Source organism: Scyliorhinus torazame, chromosome 3 (genome assembly GCF_047496885.1).
Source record: "Scyliorhinus torazame isolate Kashiwa2021f chromosome 3, sScyTor2.1, whole genome shotgun sequence".
Taxonomy (NCBI): domain Eukaryota; kingdom Metazoa; phylum Chordata; class Chondrichthyes; order Carcharhiniformes; family Scyliorhinidae; genus Scyliorhinus; species Scyliorhinus torazame.
The window spans coordinates 254897077-254919619 of record NC_092709.1 but is presented as its reverse complement, the minus strand read 5'-3'; the positions used below and the strand labels follow the sequence as shown (position 1 = coordinate 254919619).

The 22543-nt window shown below is 45.0% G+C and overlaps 1 protein-coding gene across 3 annotated transcripts in view; it reads left to right on the top strand.

Annotated features, from left to right (window-relative positions):
- setbp1 (SET binding protein 1) overlaps window positions 1–22543 on the top strand; it is a 395470-nt gene that overhangs the window by 248224 nt on the left and 124703 nt on the right. For all 3 annotated transcript variants that reach the window (XM_072497142.1, XM_072497143.1, XM_072497141.1), the window contains exon 3: window positions 8466–12003. In XM_072497142.1, the coding sequence (XP_072353243.1) occupies window positions 8466–12003 (3538 nt within the window). The remainder of the gene's footprint in view (window positions 1–8465; window positions 12004–22543) is intronic.

Here is a 22543-nt window from a genome sequence, read left to right as displayed (position 1 = left end):
TCCTTCCACACTATCGACAACACCACCAACTTTAGTATCGTCTGCAAATTTACTCAGCCACCCTTCTGCGCCTTCCTCTAGGTCATTGATAAAAATGACAAACAGCAACGGCCCCAGAACAGATCCTTGTGGTACTCCACTTGTGACTGTACTCCATTCTGAACATTTCCCATCAACCACCACCCTCTGTCTTCTTTCAGCTAGCCAATTTCTGATCCACATCTCTAAATCACCCTCAATCCCCAGCCTCCGTATTTTTTGCAATAGCCTACCGTGGGGAACTTTATCAAACGCTTTGCTGAAATCCATATACACCACATCAACTGCTCTACCCTCGTTTACCTGTTCAGTCACCTTCTCAAAGAACTCAATAAGGTTTGTGAGGCATGACCTACCCTTCACAAAGCCATGCTGACTATCCCTGATCATATTATTCCTATCTAGATGATTATAAATCTTGTCTCTTATAATCCCCTCCAAGACTTTACCCACTACAGACGTGAGGCTCACCGGTCTATAGTTGCCGGGGTTGTCTCTGCTCCCCTTTTTGAACAAAGGGACCACATTTGCTGTCCTCCAGTCCTCTGGCACTATTCCTGTAGCCAATGATGACATAAAAATCAAAGCCAAAGGTCCAGCAATCTCTTCCCTGGCCTCCCAGAGAATCCTAGGATAAATCCCATCAGGTCCCGGGGACTTATCTATTTTCAGCCTGTCCAGAATTGCCAACACCTCTTCCCTACGTACCTCAATGCCATCTATTCTATTAGCCTGGGGCTCAGCATTCTCCTCCACAACATTATCTTTTTCCTGAGTGAATACTGACAAAAAATATTCATTTAGTATCTCGCCTATCTCTTCAGACTCCACACACAATTTCCCATCCCTGTCCTTGACTGGTCCTACTCTTTCCCTAGTCATTCGCTTATTCCTGACATACCGACAGAAAGCTTTTGGGTTTTCCTTGATCCTTCCTGCCAAATACTTCTCATGTCCCCTCCTTGCTCGTCTTAGCTCTCTCTTTAGATCCTTCCTCGCTACCTTGTAACTATCCATCGCCCCAACCGAAACTTCACACTTCATCTTCACATAGGCCTCCTTCTTCCTCTTAACAAGAGATTCCACTTCCTTGGTAAACCACGGTTCCCTCGCTCGACGCCTTCCTCCCTGTCTGACCGGTACATACTTATCAAGAACACGCAGTAGCTGATCCTTGAACAAGCCCCACTTATCCAGTGTGCCCAACACTTGCAGCCTACTTCTCCACCTTATCCCCCCCAAGTCACGTCTAATGGCATCATAATTGCCCTTCCCCCAGCTATAACTCTTGCCCTGCGGTGTATACTTATCCCTTTCCATCATTAACGTAAACGTCACCGAATTGTGGTCACTGTCCCCAAAGTGCTCTCCTACCTCCAAATCCAACACCTGGCCTGGTTCATTACCCAAAACCAAATCCAACGTGGCCTCGCCTCTTGTTGGCCTGTCAACATATTGTTTCAGGAAACCCTCCTGCACACACTGTACAAAAAAACGACCCATCTATTGTACTCGAACTATATCTTTTCCAGTCAATATTTGGAAAGTTAAAGTCTCCCATAATAACTACCCTGTTACTTTCGCTCATATCCAGAATCATCTTCGCCATCCTTTCCTCTACATCCCTAGAACTATTAGGAGGCCTATAAAAAACTCCCAACAGGGTGACCTCTCCTTTCCTGTTTCTAACTTCAGCCCATACTACCTCGGAAGAAGAGTCCCCATCTAGCATCCTCTCCGCCACCGTAATACTGCTCTTGACTAGCAGCGCCACACCTCCCCCTCTTTTGCCTCCTTCTCTGAGCTTACTAAAACACCTAAACCCCGGAACCTGCAACATCCATTCCTGTCCCTGCTCTATCCATGTCTCCGAAATGGCCACAACATCGAAGTCCCAGGTACCAACCCATGCTGCCAGTTCCCCTACCTTGTTTCGTATACTCCTGGCATTGAAGTAGACACACTTCAAACCACCTACCTGAACACTGGCCCCCTCCTGCGACGTCAAATCTGTGCTCCTGACCTCTATACTCTCATTCTCCCTTACCCTAAAACTACAACCCAGGTTCCCATGCCCCTGCTGCATTGGTTTAAACCCCCCCAAAGAGCACTAACAAATCTCCCCCCCAGGATATTTGTGCCCCTCAGGTTCAGATGTAGACCATCCTGTCTGTAGAGGTCCCACCATCCCCAGAAAAAGCCCCAGTTATCCAGAAATCTGAATCCCTCCCGCCTGCACCATCCCTGTAGCCACGTGTTTAAATGCTCTCTCTCCCTATTCCTCATCTCACTATCACGTGGCACGGGCAACAACCCAGAGATAACAACTCTGTTTGTTCTGGTTCGGAGCTTCCATCCTAGCTCCCTGAAAGCCTGCCTGACATCCTTGTCCCCTTTCCTACCTATGTCGTTAGTGCCAATGTGGACCACGACTTGGGGCTGCTCCCCCTCCCCCCTAAGGACCCGGAAAACACGATCCGAGACATCACGTACCCTTGCACCTGGGAGGCAACATACCAAACGTGAGTCTCTCACGCTACCACAAAATCTCCTATCTGTGCCCCTGACTATAGACCCAATTACTAATGCTCTGCTCCTCTCCCCCCTTCCCTTCTGAGCAACAGGGACAGACTCCGTGCCAGAGGCCCGTACCCCATGGCTTACCACTGGTAAGTCCCCCCCCCCACAAGTATCCAAAGCGGTATACTTGTTTCTCAGGGGAACGACCGCAGGGGATCCCTGCACTGACTGCTTTTTCCCAGTCCCTCTTACAGTTACCCACCTATCTCCAATCTTTGGTGTAACTAATTCCCTGAAGCTGCTATCTATGACCCCCTCTGCCTCCCGAATGATCCGAAGTTCTTCCAACTCCAGCTCCAGTTCCCTAACTCGGTCTTGGAGGAGCTGGAGATGGCAGCACTTCCTGCAGGTAAAATCAGCAGGGACACTAACTGCATCCCTCACCTCAAACATCCTGCAGGAGGAACATTGCACTCCCTTCCCTGCCATTCCTCTTACTTTCTACCAACATCTGGCTAACAACTAAATTAAATTTTTATAAAAAATAATAATAATATAATAAAATATGGTACTTACCTCAGACCAATGGGTTTTATTATTAGGTTAGAGGAGGAGGGCGGGTGGGAGACACTACACGTGTAGTGTCTCGGGTTTCCTCTCCACCAGAATTTATTGGTGAGGGTCTTCCCAGACGTCCGCGGGTCGACTTCCTGTTCCCGCCTAAAAAACTAATTTAAAAAAAAGAAAAATTCTCAGCTCCTGCTGAAATTGACTAACCAGCCAGCTCCACTCCCGCCGAAATCGACTGGCCTGCCCCTGCAAAGACAAGTGCTTTTAAAGGTTGACTTACCTCCCAGCAGCCACTTCCACAATGCTCCCGCTGAAACTGACTCACCAGCTGTTCTCACGCCGAAATTTATATGGTATAATAGAAAACAACTTCCAACCTGTATCCAACAAAAATCCAGGGAGGTGGCTTCAGCAGTGTAGACAGCTATTCACTTTTACCTTCGTCGCCAGTTTTGTAAGGGCCCCGAAGAATCCAGCACGAGTTTTAAGGATACAAAATAATAACGTTTATTTACTATAACAATATATACATAACAGTAGCAGTAACTTCCCTTTCTACCTTCTCCTTCCTCCTGGTTCCTGGACTGGCCAGCTTATTTATAGTAGGAGTTTCTCCGCCCCCCTCATTGGGGAAGTTCATACTCCCATAGGATTGTGGGATCGTCATTAGTGCCCAGCCAATCGTCAGTAGGCAGGTTATAACAGTAGGGGTGCAGGCACGCCTGCTGTGAAAATTAACGTGATGGAGGCCTTACTGGTATCCGGTCTAACTGTTTTAATGGTGGACACAATAGACATTTACATTTCCCCTAGCTACAGATAGTGAGCCTCCTCAGCGCCCCCCTCTGCCCACTCAGTGCTCCTCAATCTTCTTCAGCTTACATGGTGTAGTGCTACGTCTAGGTGAGGGCCACTCATCTGGCCCACTCACTAACCTAGGTTGTCCATTACTTCCCAGACCATTAGCTATTATTTTTTTGCAATAAATAAGCTTTGATGCGGCATCTCATCAAATGCTTTCTGGAAATCTAAGTAAAGTACATTCACCGGTTCCCCTTTATCCACTGCATGGTCGGAATTCTCCGGTATTGGCACGATGTCCGCCGACTAGCGCCCAAAACGGCGCAAATCAGTCGGGCATCGCGCCGCCCCAAAGGTGCGGAATACTCCGCATCTTTGGGGACCGAGCCCCAACCTTAAGGGGCTAGGCCCGCGCCGGACGAATTTCCGCCCCGCCAGCTGGCGGAAAAGGCCTTTGGTGCCCCGCCAGCTGGCGCGGAAATGACATCTCCGGGCGGCGCATGTGCGGGAGCGTTAGCGGCCGCTGACGGCATTCCCGCGCATGCGCAGTGGAGGGAGTCTCTTCCACCTCCACCATGGTGGAGACCGTGGCGAAGGCGGAAGGAAAAGAGTGCCCCCATGGCACAGGCCCGCCCACGGATCGGTGGGCCCCGATCGCGGGCCAGGTCACCGTGGGGGCACCCCCCAGGGCCAGATCGCACTGCGCCCCCCCCCAGGACCCCGGAGCCCGCCCGCGTCGCCTTGTCCCGCCGGTAAGGTAGGTGGTTTAATCTACGCCAGCGGGACAGGCATTTTAGCAGTGGGACTTCGGCCCATGAGGGCCGGAGAATCGCGGGGGGGGGTGCCGCCAACTGGCGCAGCGCGATTCCCGCCCCCGCCGAATATCCGGTGCCGGAGAATTCGGCAACCGTCAGGGGCGGGATTCACACCAGCCCCCGGCGATTCTCCGACCTGTCGGGGTGTCGGAGAATCTCGCCCCATATGTTACTTATTCAATGAACTCCAATCAATTGGTTAAAAATGATTTCCCTTTCACAAAATCACATTGATGCTGCCTGATTGCCTTGAATTCTTGCAAGTGCCCTGATATAATGTATTTAATAATAATTTCTAATATTTTCCTGATGACATGTTAAACTATCTGGCCTGTAATTTCCTGCTTTTAATAATGGAGTTACATTCGCTACTTTCCAATCTAATGGAACCTTCCCCAAATCTAAGGAATGTTGGGAAATTAAAACCAAAGCATCAACTATATAATTAGCCATTTAAAACAATATTTTAGGATGAAGTCCATCAGGAACTGGGGACTTGTCAGTTTGCTGCTCCAACAATTTGTTCAGCACCATTTCACTGCTGATTATATTTTCTTTGAGTTCCTCCCTCTATTCCATTTCCTGATTTGTAGGTTTCCTTGGAAGGTTACTTGTATCCTCTGTAGTGAAAACCCATGCAAAGTACGTTTTCAATTCATCTGCCATCTCCTTATTTTCCATCATTATTTCCCCAGAATCACTTTCTATAGGACCAACGTTCACTTTGTTTTCTTTTTAAATATTTATGGAAGCTTTATATTTCTAGCTCGCTTTCTCTCAGACTCTTAATTTTTCTGTCCTTATACAGCTTCATTCTTTGACACTTTTTATATCCTGTCCAATCTTTTAATCTGGTACCTATCTAGCGCATATATGCTTTTCTTTAAATGTGATATCATCTTTAGCATTCTTAGTTAACCACAGATGGTGGGTTCTCCCCTTGGAATTTTTCTTCCTTGTTGTAATGTATCCCTTCTGAAATATTCCTTGAAATGTCTGCCACTGCATCTTTATGGACCTAAACCGCAACCTAATTTGGCAGTTCACTTGAGCTAGCTCTGCTCTCATGCCCTCATAAATGCCCTTATTCAAGTTTAAAATACTAATCTTAAACCCACTTTTCTCTCCCTCAAACTGAATGTAATATTCAATTATATTTGGATCACTGCTACCCAGGGGGTGCTTTCACTATGAAGTGATTAAGTAATCGTATCTCATTGCACAGTACCAGCTCTAGTATAGCTTGCTCTCTGTTTGACACCGGACAGTGCTAGTCTAAGAAACTATCCTGAAAACATTCTATGGTACCTTCATGTATGCTACCTTTGCTCGTCTGAGTTTTCCAATCTGTATGTAGATTTAAAACCCCCTTGATTAGCGCATTTTCTTTCTGACAAGCTCCCATTATCTCTTTTTTAAACAACTCTGTCTTATCATGTAGTTACAATTAGGGGGCCTGTACACTACTCCCACAAGTGACTTCTTGGCTTTATCATTTCTCATCTCTACCCAAACCCCTGCTATTTACTGGTTTGCTGAACTTAGGTCATGCCTCTGTATTGTGCTAATACCATCATTAATTAACAGGGCTTCTTGGAGAGACAATAAAAAATTAAGTGTACAGCTCTAAGGGGGTGAAGGAGCAGAGGAGGCTGGGTGTCCATTATGTGCATTAGTCATTGAAGGTGGTAGCACAGGTTGAGAGAGCGGTTAATGCAACATACAGTATGCTCAGTTTTATTAATCAGAGCACAGAGTACAAGAGCAAGGACGTTGTGTTGAACTTGTATAAGACATTATTTCAGCCTCAGCTGGTGTATTGCACCCAGTTCTGGATGCCATACTCTGGAAGGGCATAAGGTATTGGAGAGGGTATAGAAAAGATTCATGAGAATGATTCCAAGGATGATTAATGTTAGCTACAAATATAGATTGGAGAGGTTGTAACTTTTTCTTGGGAGAAAAGAAGGCTGAGAGAAGGTTTGATGGAGGTATTTAAAATCATGAGGGGTCTGGACAGAATAGACAGGGAGAAACTGTTCCCACTCATGAAAAGATGAAGAACAAGAAGGCACAGATTTAAATTGTACTAACCCCCACAAGTTCCACGGGGATAACCAAATTAATCTCAATATAGGACTCCTGGAACATGAGCTTCCCCGCTAGTAGGTGGAGGCCCGCCCAGCTGGGGCTCGTAATGATCTAGTATAAAAGCCAGCATGGACAGGGACCGGCATGTTGGTTGTCCCAATGGGACTAATACTGTGTGTGTATTTACTGCTTTAGGGCAGATTCTTATGTCCGTGACTAACACAGCGTTCACCCTACCGCTCGGCTTGCTGGGTCTTTACCTCCTGTACATGTGATTGTGCCAGTGGCTTCTGTGTAATAATAAGACTGAGCTCAAAAATTCCACTTGGAGGAATTGCCATCACTAACTTATATGCTGCTACCGAGTGGACTCTAGATTCTTGTGTCAATCGGCTTTGCTGCACCTCATCATTTTGGTTCTATTTTTAATCAAATAAAAGTATATATTGTATATAATAACCAACATCAAAGGGTGAATTCAAGGGCCAAAACTTTCTTACTGATCATGCCAATGGGATGCTCTGGTCCTGCCGACGGCACACGTCCGCCGCAGGATTCCAGCCGCAGGGTGCATTTAATGGCGGAACAAGAAGATCCTACCACCGGCCAATGGCGGGCTATTTCCCGCTACTGCAAAATTCCAGGCGGGTTGCTTGCAAAACCCACCTAAGGTTTAAATCTACTCTACATGATGATGAATATATTCAAGAAGGAAATAAATAAGATTTATGGACTCAAGGGGTATGAGTATGGAGAGAGCATGGGAGCATAGTGTTAAGATAGAGCATCAGCCATGATCATATTAAATGGCGGAGCAGATTTCAAGGGCCGAATGGCCTATTCCTGTTCCTATTTTCTATGTTCCTATGATGTTTAGAAGCTACTGAAACTCTGAGGCATGATCTATTCGAATTGGAATAGAGTCCCAGGAGAGCGCATTTATCAGGGTGTTTCCCTGGAATTCCCCGACGAGACCATGCTTAGTCCCGTTTCCTGCACTGAGGAGCTCTGTCACTGGACCAGATCTCTCAACCACCCGACACAACCCCTAAAGCCCCCGAAACCCAAACCCACCCACCAGGAAGTTCTCAGGGGGCCCATGCACACCCCACTGCACACTAACAATGCCAGGCTGGCATCCAGGTGCTATGCAGGTGCCAGACTGGCAGTGCCAGGGTACCAGGCTGTCAGTGCCAGAGTGCCACCCTGCCAAAAAGGAAAGTCCCTAGGGGCCTCCGAGACGTTGGGAGACCCCAACAAGTGCTGTTGTGTCTGGTCCCGGTTTGTGGAGACCAGTACTGAACAGTCTCCACAAGGTCTCCGAAGCAAAGGGGTTCGATTCCAACACCTTGGGTACCTCAGGGAAATGCATATTAGAGTCAGACTAGCTGTCTTTCTCTAATATGCAATTTGCAAAATAGTGATTCCGCCCACAATGAACGTGATTCTGATCACAATGTCTTTCGGGTGCAACACGGCTGGTAGATGGCGCCCCTAGTCTTTTCATTTCTGTTGGTGTCTGAACCTCGTAACTAGAATTGTGTTCACTCCTGGCATGCTGTTATTGATCCATGTAATTCATCACAGGAAAAGGTCAAACTTACCAAAAGGTTGATTTTCTCTTTACAGGGTGCATCAAGGTCTCACAACAAACCTGAAGTGCGATTTAGTGAAATTCACTCAAGACTGCAACAAGACTTCAGTTCTGGCAGCGTGAAACCAAAGTACCAGGAGAGAATTAACCAGATCCAGCTTGAATGGCCTGCAACTTCTGGAGTCTCCCCTACTTTCCAGAGTAATGCATCGGATGTTGATGCGAGAAGGGAAGTAGCAAGCACTGCTAATACAAATTCCATTTCCGATCAGTTCTGTGACTTTGCAAATTCACAGCTGAACAGGCCTGTTACTGGCTGGAATCAGTTTATAAATGGGAATGCTGGACTGGCCATTGGCAATACTAATCGGCTGGTGGCATCTAAATTGTCCCACTCCATTGGTCACCCAGAAACTACAGTTATACCTACAAAATTGAAGGACAAATGCAAAGAGTCCACGGAACAGCCACATGGGAGTGGAGCAGGAAAATCCTGCAGAAGAGATGCCAAATGCTCTAAAAACCTAGCAGTGGACAATTCTGCAGAGTGGGATAAAAATGGTCAAAAGGGAAAAGAGTTAGAACTTCATGGGACTGCAAAAGGAAGGAAAGACATTTTAACCGGTCGTAGTGTGACAGCAGAGCCACCAGCAAGAGCATCTCCCAACAGGCCCAACACAATGAGTAGTCAGGAAAAGGATTCAAGTTCTGTAATGATTAGAATCCCAATACAACCACAGACTGCAGTGTCTACAGGTACCAGAACAAGAAAGGAACAGCTATCAAAAACAATCATGGGTAAAAGCATACATTCAGAATCAACATGTTCTGAATCAAATGTGAAAAATGCTGTTAGTCGCAACTTTCCCAATGCTGGAGATGCTGTAAGCAACAGTCGGCGTCAGGTCAACAGTAAGGTTACTAAGCAGCAAAGTAGAAGTATGCAGAAGGAACTTGGTCAACTCAATCTAGCGGTAGGGAGAGCTGGTGAATTAGCCGACCTCTCTAATAATGGAAATAGGGTTCGAAAACCAACAGCAATATTGGCATCAACTGTTTTCATAGATCCCACCAAAAGCAGAAGAGGCTTCACAGAAATGAAGCATTCAAAACATTCAACTAAAAACAGCACCATTTCTGCCAAATGTAAAACATTAAGTCTGCTGAAAGAAAATAGTGTTGCACAACAAGAAAATACAGTTGTGGAGCCTCCTTCTGCCTATCCTATAACTCCAGCCAGTCCACTCTATTCCAACACTGATAGTCTTACAGTTATTACTCCCATGAAGAAGAAACGGGGAAGACCAAAGAAGCAGCCTTTACTTACTGTTGAGACTATACACGAAGGAACTGCCACCAGCCCAGTTAGCCCCATCTGTTGTGAGTCTCCCAATGGTAGTAAGAAAAAGAAGAAAAGAAAAAGTCCTGCTAAACTGATACCAATGGATTCCGTCACCTTAGAGCCTAAAGACACATCATTTCCCAAAAAAGATGGAAAAATAAATGTTCTGGATAAGAAAACAATCAAAACTATCAATAAAATGAAAACCATGAAACGGAAAAATATTTTAAATCAAATTCTCTCCTCTAATAATACAGTCCTAAAAAAGAAAGTACAGGCCTCCAGTGCTATTTCAACAATCTCATCTGTGCTTGAGACCAAGTTAGGGAAACAGATCAATGTTAGCAAGAGAGGGACTATTTATATTGGCAAAAAGCGAGGAAGAAAACCAAAATCCATGGTGCAGCTGCAGCAAAATGGAAACAAAGGTGCTGAGAAGTACTCAAAGCCAATTTCTGCCCATTCAGAAACTCCGACTGTGCCTTTTGGTTCACAGCTGACTGGAACAGTGTCACCAAACACTGCCCAACCATCATCTTCCCAGGTAATGGGGCCTGGAGGAAACCTCAGCCCTGTCAGCAGTGAGACCAACTTATCTGAGTCAAAGGCAATGCCAAACCTTCAGCCAATTAGTGCACTTCCTATAAAAAACCCAAAAAGCTTGCATGCAAGCACTTGGAAGTTGTCTCCACCAAGGCTTCTGGCAAACTCTCCTTCTCATTTATCTGAGGCAGCTTCATTAAAGGAGATTACACTGTCGCCCATCAGTGAATCTCACAGCGAGGAAACAATACCGAGTGATAGTGGAATTGGAACAGACAATAACAGCACTTCTGATCAAGCAGAGAAGAGTACAGAATCACGCCGCAAATACTCCTTTGACTTTTGCACACTTGATCCCTCAGAAGGTGCAGCTGTGGATCCGGATGCAAAAGGAAAGCACAGTCACCGACAGAAACATCTGCTTATAGATGATTATCGTATTCATGAAAATATGAAGAAACAGAAGCATAGACGGAAGAGAAAAAGCCTGCAGATGCAGAGCAGGGATGACCTGCAGTTCATAGCAGATCTGGAAGAACTAATTGCAAAGTTCCAGGTATTTCGCATTTCTCACAGAAGCTACTCTTTTTATGCTGATAACCCATATCCCAGTATTTTTAGGGTCAACTTTGATCATTACTACCCTGTGCCATACATTCATTATGATCCATTACACTATCTTCGCCGGACCACTGATCTTAAGTCTAAGAAAAGGCGTGGTAGACCTCCTAAAGCCCAAGAGACTATGACAAAGGTGCCTTTCTTACAGGGTTTTGGATACCCATTACCCAGCGGGAGTTACTATGCACCCTATGGCATGCCTTATACATCAATGCCTATTGCTACAGGTATGATGAACCTTGGGTATTATGGGCAATATTCAGCTCCTTTTTACTTGTCTCATGCACTTGGGTCATCAACTCCCTTTATGAGGCCTACGATGCCTCCACCCCAGTACCATGCCAGCTCTCACTTAAAAATGCCAACCACTGCCAAACACAAGGTAAAACATGCCATGCATTTGCAGCCTTCTATAGGGATGGATTTAAATACCATACAGCCTTCCTTAACATCACAAAGAGGTGGTGGCACTGGAATGCCCAGCAGCCGAATTCATAAACGCAAACATAAGCACAAACATAAACATCGAGATGATCGGCTCATTGGGTCACGAGAAGACTTGGGTGATCTCTTTGGGTGTAAATCTGATTTTGCTAAAGCTTTAGTACATCAGAAGCTAGAAGGCTGTGACAAAGATCTCACACTGGGTGCTGACAAAGGAAAACAGAAGGAAAAACTGAGGCAGCAGTATGTTGAACCAATGTACACAGGACAAAAGACATCAAAGAACATCTTTGACATCGACACCTCATCAAAATTAGCCTTCTCTGACTTGCCACAATGGACAAGGACTACAGAAAAAAATGATTCTGTCAGTGAGTCAATTGATGCCTGTGTAAGAAGGTTCACAAGCACTGAGACCCGTACAAGGCGGGAGACCTCCATGAACCTGTATGGGGATCTGCAATCTGCAAGCAGCATGATTGAAAAGCGGGAAAGTGAATTAGGTGGGAGTAGAAAAAGGCACTTTGAGGGTTTTGGATCATATCGGGAGAAGAATGGACCTGTGCTAAGGACTAACAGGAAAGACTGGGGGCAATATCCGTATGCTACCCCTGCAGCACCAGGTAAATATATGATTTTAAAATATATATCATATTTCTAAAATGTGTTTGTAGTATCATTCAGATTTTTACTATGATTTTGATTAGACCTCTATTACTCTACATAATCTGATTGCCAAATAGCAGTCTAAGGTTCAGAATGATGCTGTTTCTCAATTCATTGTGTTAACCAGGACTTCCTCTGGCTTTTAAATTAAATTATACTTTCGTAGTGGAACTCTAAAATTGTTAGTAAAATTGCTACTCTATTATTGTGACTAATTTCAACAATATGCAGCACAATGGTGTGGATCACCTTTTTCCTGATTTACATTTCATTAAACATTTTATAAATAATGAGTTGATAATGGTATGCAGTGGATTTGGAGCAATGAAATAAAATGTATGGTAAGTTGCCAGCATGTGGTTCTTGAGAAGTAATAGATACATTTTTAATTGCTATTCCTAACTTGACAAAAGAATATGGCCCACGTAACATTGCTCTTCCAAACATCCCTAAGTGTTTTAAGTTTAGCTCTATGTCAAACAGAGTGTAGATGCTTGGGGCATGTTGGTTGAGAGGCTGGTATTTGTGATAAATCCCTTGAGGGAAAGTTTTGATTTATGGTCTTGTTTTTACTTATTCGAGAACTAATGTGTGTGAATTGCAAAATGTCAGGGTGCAGGTGCAAATAATTCGGAAGGCAATTGGAATGTTGCCCTTTATTGCAAAGGAGGTGGAACATAAACGGTTAACAACTGTACAGGGCATTAGTGAGATCACATATGGAATACTGTGTACAATTTTGGTTACCTTCCTGAAGGAGCAACATACTTGCATTGGAAGCTTTTCAGAATAGGCTGATTCCTGGGATGAGTAGTTTGTCTTATGAGGAAAGGTTGAGAATGTTGGGCCTATACTCATTTGAGTTTAGAAGGCTGCAAGGTGATTTATTGAAACATGCAAGATTCCGAGGGGTCTTGACAGGGTAGATTTTAAAGAATATTTTCCCTCTTGGGCGAAACTGCAGCTAGGGTAACAATATGGGTTCTCCTATTCAAGATGGAGATCAGGAGGAATTTCTTCCCTTTGAGGGCCCTTAGTATTTGCAATTCACAAACAGCAATGGAGGCTGGATCCCCAAATACATTCAGGGTTGAGTTGGACAGAGTTTTGATTGAAGAGGAAATCATTAATGACATGCAGGAAAGTAAGAGTCACAATCGGATCAGCAATTATCTTATTCAGTGGTGGAGCATGCTCATTTCTTATGTTCATTCATGGATGAGAACATCTGGGGCGTCATTCTCCAACCTTACCCCCTATCAGCCACCTATCCATCACCCCTCCCACCTGCCCTCTCCACCAGTCAGTCAGTCAGCCAGCCCACCCAACTCCAAAAAACACCCTGCACCCCATCCTCCCAAACAAAATAACCCCAGATAACCTAGGCATGTTACCTTGCCACACAAATGAGACAGAAACCACCTAACCCCAGGCAACCAGCCACAGCCCCCTCCCTCACATTGCTCCTGATAAATAGCATAACTGTTACCACTTGGAAAACAAGGAAAATAATCCAACCAGAAAAAGCTCAAACAACCCTTTACCTCACTCTCTCAACCAAATTGATATGTACCAGGAAGAACGAACCCGTACCCTCCCCTTTCAAGAGACAAACTCACCCAAACTCCCATCGGAAAGAAGCATGGAACCCAGAATAACAAATACATCAAAAATGGTAAGAAACCGACACATGAACATGTAATTATTCAAAAGCTCCAAAACTTCTCATAACCACGATCAGTTCTCCCCCAGACCATTCTTACTCACAAAGTCATTTGCCTGCTCTGGTGTATTGAAATAATGGTCTCTGTTCTTAAATGTGACCCACAGTTTCGCCGGGTACAGTATTCCGAACCGTACTTTGCTCTTGATAAGCGCCATCTTGGCATTGTTAATTCCAGATCGATGTTTAGCCAGATCAGCCCCAATATCCTGATCAATTTGAATGGCTTGTACCTCCCACCTACACTTCTGCATGGCCTTCACCCACTTTACAATTCGCTCCTTGTCCAAATTCTTGTGTAGACAAATGATTACCTCTTGTAGCAGATCCCCGGGGGATCTTGGCTTCTGGCACAGTGATCGGTGGGCCGTGTCCACCTCAGGGGAGTTCGTGAAGACCCCTTTCCCTGGCTAATTTCCCGTATCTTCACCACATACACGGTGGCACCTTCAATTCTTCCAGTTGCTCTCAGGTTCCGATGCCTGGATCGGTTCTCCTGGCCGTCCACCCTGGCCTTCAGCATTTTGTGGGCCTCCGACAATATTGATACTTCTAAAGAGACAATCCAGTCGCTGTGGTCCGAGACTGCCTTCTCCAACTTCCGAATCATCGCGCCTTGCGATTCCAATTGCTGCTCCACCCTTTCCATTGCCACGCGAAGTGGAGCGACTGCCAACTCAATCGCCTGAGACAGGTCTTCCCACATCGCATGCCTATGCTTCTGAAATTCTCCCATGACAAATTTCATTAGCTTCTCCGTCGGCAATTGGGAGGATGTCAACGATACGGCGAGGTCCGCCATTTTCTCTTTCACTGTGCCACAAGGGTCCTCTGCATCTGGAGCGGGGGCTTTATTTGATTTTTGGCTCATATTATACCTCGCACACATCCCATACCAGAGGAGAAAAGAATGAGCTTCAATTATTTCAGCTTTCTTCCTATAACAATGCCCATTTACCAGGTGGTAGTAGGTAGCTCAATTGAGAGTTTTAAATCTGAAATGTTAAATTTTTGCTGGACTGTGGTATAAAAAGATATGGAACTAAGGCGGATTTAAGATACAAATTAACCATAATCTCACTGAATGGCAGAACAGACTGTGCAAAAATCGTACAATTCTGCCCATTGTTCTGGTTCAGGTGGGATGGACATGGCCTTTTGCCAAAAGCCCTCGTCCTCCTCCTCCCTTTTCTTGCAGCTAGCCCTCTTCATGCCCTCTGCTCATACTCACTGTCGCCCTGTATTCCAAGGGGAATAGGACCAGTGCACCTTGATCTGAGAACAACTAGTTTGTGCTGAAATCTTCAAGCCAGGACCATCTCCTCTAGCAACTGTCACATCATCCCCTATTGACTTTCCAATTTCAAACAACTAAGCACCAAACATTTGTACAATCATAGCAACAACTAGTAAAAATCAATCAACAATTGATATGAAAGTAGTAACGATTCCTTTAAATTACATTGGTGGGGGTCCTTCCTGCTGCTGAACACATGTTCACTCATGCACAATTGGGAGAGAGCATTTGCTGTATAGTTAAGCTCCAAAATGACAACATTGATGTATAATGCCTGCCTTCTTGAAACTGTGTGCGTACTGACACTCTCAACAATATGGGTAGGACCAAGGTGTTGAAATAAATTTTCTAGTGTTGAGAAACCAGTTAAATGTTGCCAAAGCCTCTGGTGATAACTAAGCACGGTGATATTATGGGATAGGATCTGGCAGTGCAATTCTGGATGAGTTGATGTAAATTGGAGCTCAGGAAAGGAGTGTTAGTTATGCTAAATTTTTAATCTTCCTGTTTTGTTCAATTTTATTCTTTTGGAGGTGATTTAAAACATCATTGTAAAATGATTATGGGTGGAATTTTATGATCTGTTGTGGCAGAGGTGGGGCTGTAAAATGTGGAGTCATTCAAATGTTCATTGGCTGCAGTGGGACCAGAAGAGCCCTCCCCTGTAAAATACTGCCCTATGATTTTTTTTACCTCATTTTTACAACACCCAAGTTAATTATAGCAAAGAAAAATTTCAATTTATCTGTTTATATTTTCATGTGAAAATAATTTATAGCACTAGAGGTTCAAACACATCACTAGGTGCTTGGCCTGGGTTTTCTCTTGTTATGTATTGACATTTTCCTGTCATAAAATTTTCACTATGGTTTGACATTTGAAAATGAAATCAGCCTGAGTTTGGATAGCCCATCAAAGCTCAGGAGTGAAATGATGGCAGCTAATAATTTATGGCCACTTGATGACTATCTTGTGTGATCCCCAGGCAATGAATGTCAGAGTTTGATGGAAAGACAATTGTTATGAAATTGTGAAGGGGCGATGAGCAGTCATTGCTAGTATCTTTTTGAGGAGATTAATGTCTTCTATTTTGCCATGGCATTGTCGGCCTGATAGGCAGACAGCCTCATTGACTCCTACATTAATAAAGGATTTAAAACTCTTTCATTCCCATTAGTATTTAAAAAAATAAATTTAGAGTACCCAATTAATTTTTTCCAATTAAGGGGCAATTTAGCGTGGTCAATCCACCTACCCTGCACACCATTTGGGTTGTGCGGGCGAAACCCACGCAAACACGGGGAGAATGTGCAAATTCCACACGGACAGTGACCCAGAGCCGGGATCGAACCTGGGACCTCGGCGCCGTGAGGCTGCAATGCAAACCACTGTGCCACCATGCTGCCCTATTCATTCCCATTAGTGACTGTCTTTTATCTAAATAAAATAATCCTGTCTATCCTGCATTCATGTCACCTTGCAATGAACATTCTATCGTCAAAAACACCTCTTCAACATAACTAGCCTCACTGATGAAAGTCATATTTTAACGATACTGAATCCATGGTTAGAATTTTAGCTTTGCCTGGTGGAAAGCGGCAGTTACGATGCTTCATGAAATGGGATGTGATGATGTCAGGAGGACTTCCCGATGTCATTGTGCTGCCTTGCGATAATTAGGTTCGAGGCCATGTGTGGAAATAGTAAGCATGACCATCTACAATTAAAGGATCTTTTGAGGTCAATAAAACTCCAATTCACCACAATTTTGAGTGGCCTGTGCCCTTTTAAGCTTGACGCATGGGCCAATAAGCCAGATGGCCATCATGCTTTGCAATTATTCCACATTCAGGGCAGGATAACACGTCCAGAAGATTTTGGAGAAGTGAGGAGTTGGGAGTTTTGAAATGAGTTGATAGTAGGTAGATTATAGATCGTTTTGGGAATATTTTTGTTTATTTGCATAATTCTAGGAGGGTTATATCTTTGCACAGACAAGCCCTTTCATTGATGAAACCTCTGCATGTTTTAGGAATAGCATGGGAATTGTGTATTCAGTTGAAGGAACTCCTCAGAACAGGAGGAGACACCCAGAAGGGAGAGGAGGCTAGTTGTCCTCAGGTACCGTCCAGTAATCTGTCCTCAGCACTAAGAACCAGAAGGGATAGAGGGCCAAAAGGGGCTGCTGGGGCATGAGTCGCAAAAAGTTGGTTTACAGGTGCAACAAGTGATTAAGAAGGCAAATGGAGTTTTGACCTTCATTGCTAGAGGGATGGAGTTTAAGACTAGGGAGGTTATGCTACAATTGTATAAGGTGTTAGTGAGGCCACACCTGGAGTATTGTGTTCAGTTTTGGTCTCCTTACCTGAGAAAGGACCTACTGGTGCTGAAGGGTGTGCAGAGGAGATTCACTAGGTTAATCCCAGAGCTGAAGGGGTTGGCTAACAAGGAGAGGTTGAATAGACTGGGACTGTACTGGTTCGAATTTAGAGGGATGCGGGGGATCTTCTAGAAACATATAAAATTATGAAGGGAATAGATAGGATAGATGCGGGCAGGTTGTTTCCACTGGTGGGTGAAAGCAGAACTAGGGGGCATAGCCTCAAAATCAGGGGAAGTAGATTTAGGACTGAGCTTAGGAGGAACTTCTTCACCCTAAGGGTTGTGAATCTATGGAATTCCTTGCCCAGTGAAACAGTTGAGGCTCCATCATTAAATGTTTTTAAGAAAAAGATAGAGTTTTTTGAAGAATAAAGGAATAAAGGGTTATGGTGTTCGGGCTGGAAAGTGGAGCTGAGTCCACAAAAGATCAGCCATGATCTCATTGAATGGTGGAGCAGGCTCAAGGGGCCAGATGGCATACTCCTGCTCCTAGTTCTTATGTTCTTATGTTGCAAGGGAGAAGGGTCAGGAGAAGGTGTGAATATCCAACTGGTAAACTGTATAGGCAGTGATCTGAGTACCTGAACATGACAGATGTTCAGTGCTGAAGAAGGCTCAGCCTCTCCAGGGAAACCATCATCTATCTCTATTTGATGAACGGCCCGAAATAGCCTCAAAACTGTATTGGTGGCCTCTCAATGCCAGTGACTCTGAAGGTAACAGTAACCCTGAACTTTTATGCTTCAGAATTGTTCCAGGAGTCTGGAAGATCTCTGCCGAGTGTCACAATCCACTGTGCACAACTGCATCAAGGTGGTTACACATGCACTGTTCTGAAGGGAGAACACCTTCATTCACTTCAAGACAGATGAGATCAGCCAAGCAGAGCGAGCCAGAGATTTTGCTCCAATAGCAGGATTTCCTAGAATTCAGGGAGCCATCGATTGCACACATGTGCCCATCAAGGCACCAGCGGGGGTGCGGGATATCTTTGTGAACAGAAATGGGTTCCGCTCTCTGAACTTGCAGACTGTGTGTGATCACAAGTTTGAGATACTGCAGGTTTGTGCCAGGTATTCTGCAAGCTGCCATGATATCTGCATCCTGTGTCACTCCCAAATGCCAAGGCTCTTCATTCCATCAGCATGGTTGGATGGATGGCTATCGGGAGGGGTGAACAAAACCTATGCATTAAAATGGTGACATGTCATCGATCAGACACCCAGGGCTGGATTCTCCGTTTAAGCCGCTAAGTGCCGGCTCAAACGGAGAATATGCGGGGGTTTTACGACCAAAACATCGGCACTGACCCCTCACCGATTCCGGGACCAGTGACGGGCTAGCAGTTGCACCGGGTGAAAACGGCCTGTGAATGGCCGGGTCCATGGCCGCGCATGCACACGGCTGACGACCTGCAGCGGTCGCACCGCACAACATGGCGCCGACCATGCACAGACCCGACCCGCCATCCGCGACCCCACGGGCCAAGCCCTGGCCACCCGCCACCAGGCCCCCAGCCATCGCGGAAGCCTCCCCAACCAGCGGCATGGATCCCGGCCGAGTGTAGTAGCGCTGGACGCAGTCCACAGCCATCACGCCGAGTTCCTGACCACTGAGACCACACGTGTTCTGCGCCGTCGGGAACTTGGCCCATAGGGAACGGAGCATCACAGGGGGGCCTACCGATGAAGCGCCAAAGCCGTTGCAACGGCGACGTGATTACGCCATTTCCAAGGGGGCGGAGCATGGCTGACCGGCATTAGACCGGGACCGGACCCGAATTGGGTGTCGGAGTCGATTCTCCGCCCGATCGCTGATTACGATATCGCTGATGGACAACGGAGTATCCAGCCCCCAAGGACTCCTGCTGGATGCATATTGAGTTATACAGGTCAGCAAGAGCCTGAATTCCATTCCAAATCTGTGCTGAGTAAGTTAGTCTCAGCCATGGTGATAATACCATCGATCTTAGCATCCCCAGCTGAGGAAAGTAAAAGTCAGCCAAGGTTTTCATTCCTCACCACTGTTCAATGGTCTTGTGGACTGTGCATGTGTGGGAGCCATGCACACATTTGACTCAACTTCTATACTCCCCAAAGTAAGAAACATTTCTAATGTTCCCTATCCACCCACGTTAAGAATGACTGAATAGTACAGATAACAGAAAGTACTAGAATAGAATTTTCCTGCTCGGGACGGTACGGTGGTGCAGTGGTTAACACTGCTGCCTCACGGCACTGAGGACCCAGGTTAAATCCCCACCCCAGGTCACTGACTGTGTGGAGTTTGCACATTCTCCCCGTGTCTGCGAGGGTCTCGCTCCCACAACCCATTGATGTGCAAGCAAGGTGGATCAGCAATGCTAAATTGCCCTTAATTGGGGGTAAAAAGAATTGGATACTCTAAATTTATTTAAAAAAAGAACTTCCCTGCAGCACGACTTCAGAAAAGAAGATAGAACAAGGAAGGAAGGCAAATCTAAACAAAAGAAAAGGATCAGGTATTTGTGAGAGTTACCCCTGCATTCTATTTCGAGTTCCATTAAGCCACTACGAATTTCAAATCTTTGTGATAGGCTGTGACGTACGGGCAGCACGGTGACGCAGTGGTCAGCACTGTAATCCCACAGCGCCAAGGTCCCAGGTTTGATCCCGACTCTGGGTCATTGTCCGTGTGGAGTTTGCACATTCTCCTCGTGTTTGCGTGTGTTTTGCCCCCACAACACAAAGATATGCAAGGTAGGTGGATTGGCCACACTAAATTGCCCCTTAATTGGAAAAAAATGAATTGGGTACTCTAAATTTATCAAAAAAAATAGACTGTGACTTAAACACGAGACATAATTTCACAGAATTTCGTCGCTATCCATTATTTAAAATATTGTTAGTGTATTTTTTGTATTGATGTAACCAGTTTACAGGATATTGTGGCTTTTACTGTCGTTCAGTATGTTAGAGGGAGACCTTTATAGACTTGTTCACCCCATTTATAGAGAACTACTTGATACAATATCAGATAGAAGATGATATATCTTTATATATTTCTTCACCCCATTACACTGATATTCTGAGAGGTACATAAATAATATAGATATGTCAGAGGATTGCAGGCAATAATCTAATCTCAGGGTTCAGCTGGCAAACAAACCCCAAGCTTTGTACTCGTACCGTATGGTGTCATTTGAACAACTGAGTGGATGCCTACCTTGTGAATCAGCAGACATTCTGACTGATTATAATATTTTCCAGAAATTGATTGTAAGCTCCACCCTCAAAGTTATAAACCCCAATTATAGAATATTGCTGCTCTGTGCTTTCCTCCTTTATCATTTCCTCAAATACGCTACACCTAAATGCTTTCCACCGTCTTCCAGATTCAATGGGCAGAATTTTACAGACCCTCCCACCAACGGGATTTCTTAATCCCACTAAAGGCAATAGACCTTTGTACAGCTTGCTGCATTTTACAGCCCTGTGGCCATTTTACAGCCACAATGGGACCAAAAAATACCACCCCATGTGTTGAGATGAAACGCACTATCTCATATTCTATTCTTTGCTTTGTAGGATTTCGGCACGGTAGACCTCCTTATCTTCATGATTTTTCCTTTCCGTTCCTTCAAATCTCCAGGCCTGGTGTCATCCGGTCATTGCTTGAATTATTAAGCCTTCTATTCTTTTCAGCCTGGATGATGTCCTGCATCATGAATCTGAGCTCTTGGCTTCTTTATCACTACACCACTGCACTTGTTGTTATGTCATGGGCCCAGGCTAATGCTCTGAGGATGCAGGTTCGAATCCCACTGGTAGAATTTACATTCAATGAACAAATCTAGAATTTTCAGTGAATCAAACTTTATTAACAGAGGGAGTATAGAATAATAGGAGAAATAGAGAGGGTTCCAAGAACAGAGGGGCTATAAAAACAGTGGAAGAAGTAGTCCTGAGAGCAGAGGGAGTGTAAAAGCAGTACATAAATTGGAGAGAATTCAGAGAGCAGAGGACTGCACGGTGGCACAGTGATTAGCACCAGGGACCAGGAGTCGATTCCGACCTGGGTGACTGTGTGTGGAGTTTGTACCTTCTCCCTGTGTCTGCTTGGGTTTCCTCCAGGTGCTCCGGTTTCCTCCCACAGTCCAAAGGTGTACAGGTTAGATGGACTGGCTGTTCTAAATTGCCCCCTAAATGTTCAAATGTTAGTTGGGGTAACGGGAATAGGGCGGGAGCTTGAGCTTAGGTAGGGTGGTGTTTCGGAGGGTCATTGTACACTTGATGGGCTGAATGGCCTCCTTCTGCACTGTAGGGATGCTATAAATAAAAAGAGCGCATGAAGAGTCCCCAGAGCAGATGGACTATAAAAACAGCGGGAGAAGCAGAATGAGTTCTGAGAACAGAGGAGCTATAAAGATAGTACGAGAAGTGGAGAGAGTCCCAAGAGCAGATGGGCTGTAAAAACAGCACAAGAAGCGGAGAGCAGAGGGGCTATGAAAACAGTGGGAGAAGCAGGTACTGGGAACAGAGAGGCCAGAGAAACTAGATTTCGCAACAAAATTCAAGGTGTGACGTCAAAGGAAACTCAAGTTGATGGATAGTAAGTATTTTTGCTTATGGACTTAGACTCAACAACTAGAAAATGAAAAACAATAAAGATATTAAGTGCAAAAATAAAGAACAAGTGAGTAGCTCGTAAGTATCATCTCTGCATTTTACTTTTATGGAAGGGTAATTACAACTAGCCATGTGCGATAAGTATTAGTAAATTTTATCAGTACCAGTAAAGCTTTTTATTCAGAATAAGATTAACTAATAAATAACAAAATGTCAAGACTGTTCCAACCATGAGAGTGCACATCCTGCACAATGTGAGAACTCCAGGTCGCTTCCCGTGTCCTGGACATCTATTGGGGAAGGGTTGTCAGTTGTAACAGCTTGAGCTGCAGGTTATGGAACTTGAACAGCAGCTGGCGTCACTACAATGCATTCATGGGGCTAAGAGCTATGTGTATGGCATGTTTATAGATGTGGTCAACACACCTTAAGAGTATGCAGGGAGAGAGGGATTGGGCGACCACCAGGGAGTCAAAAGGGAACATCCC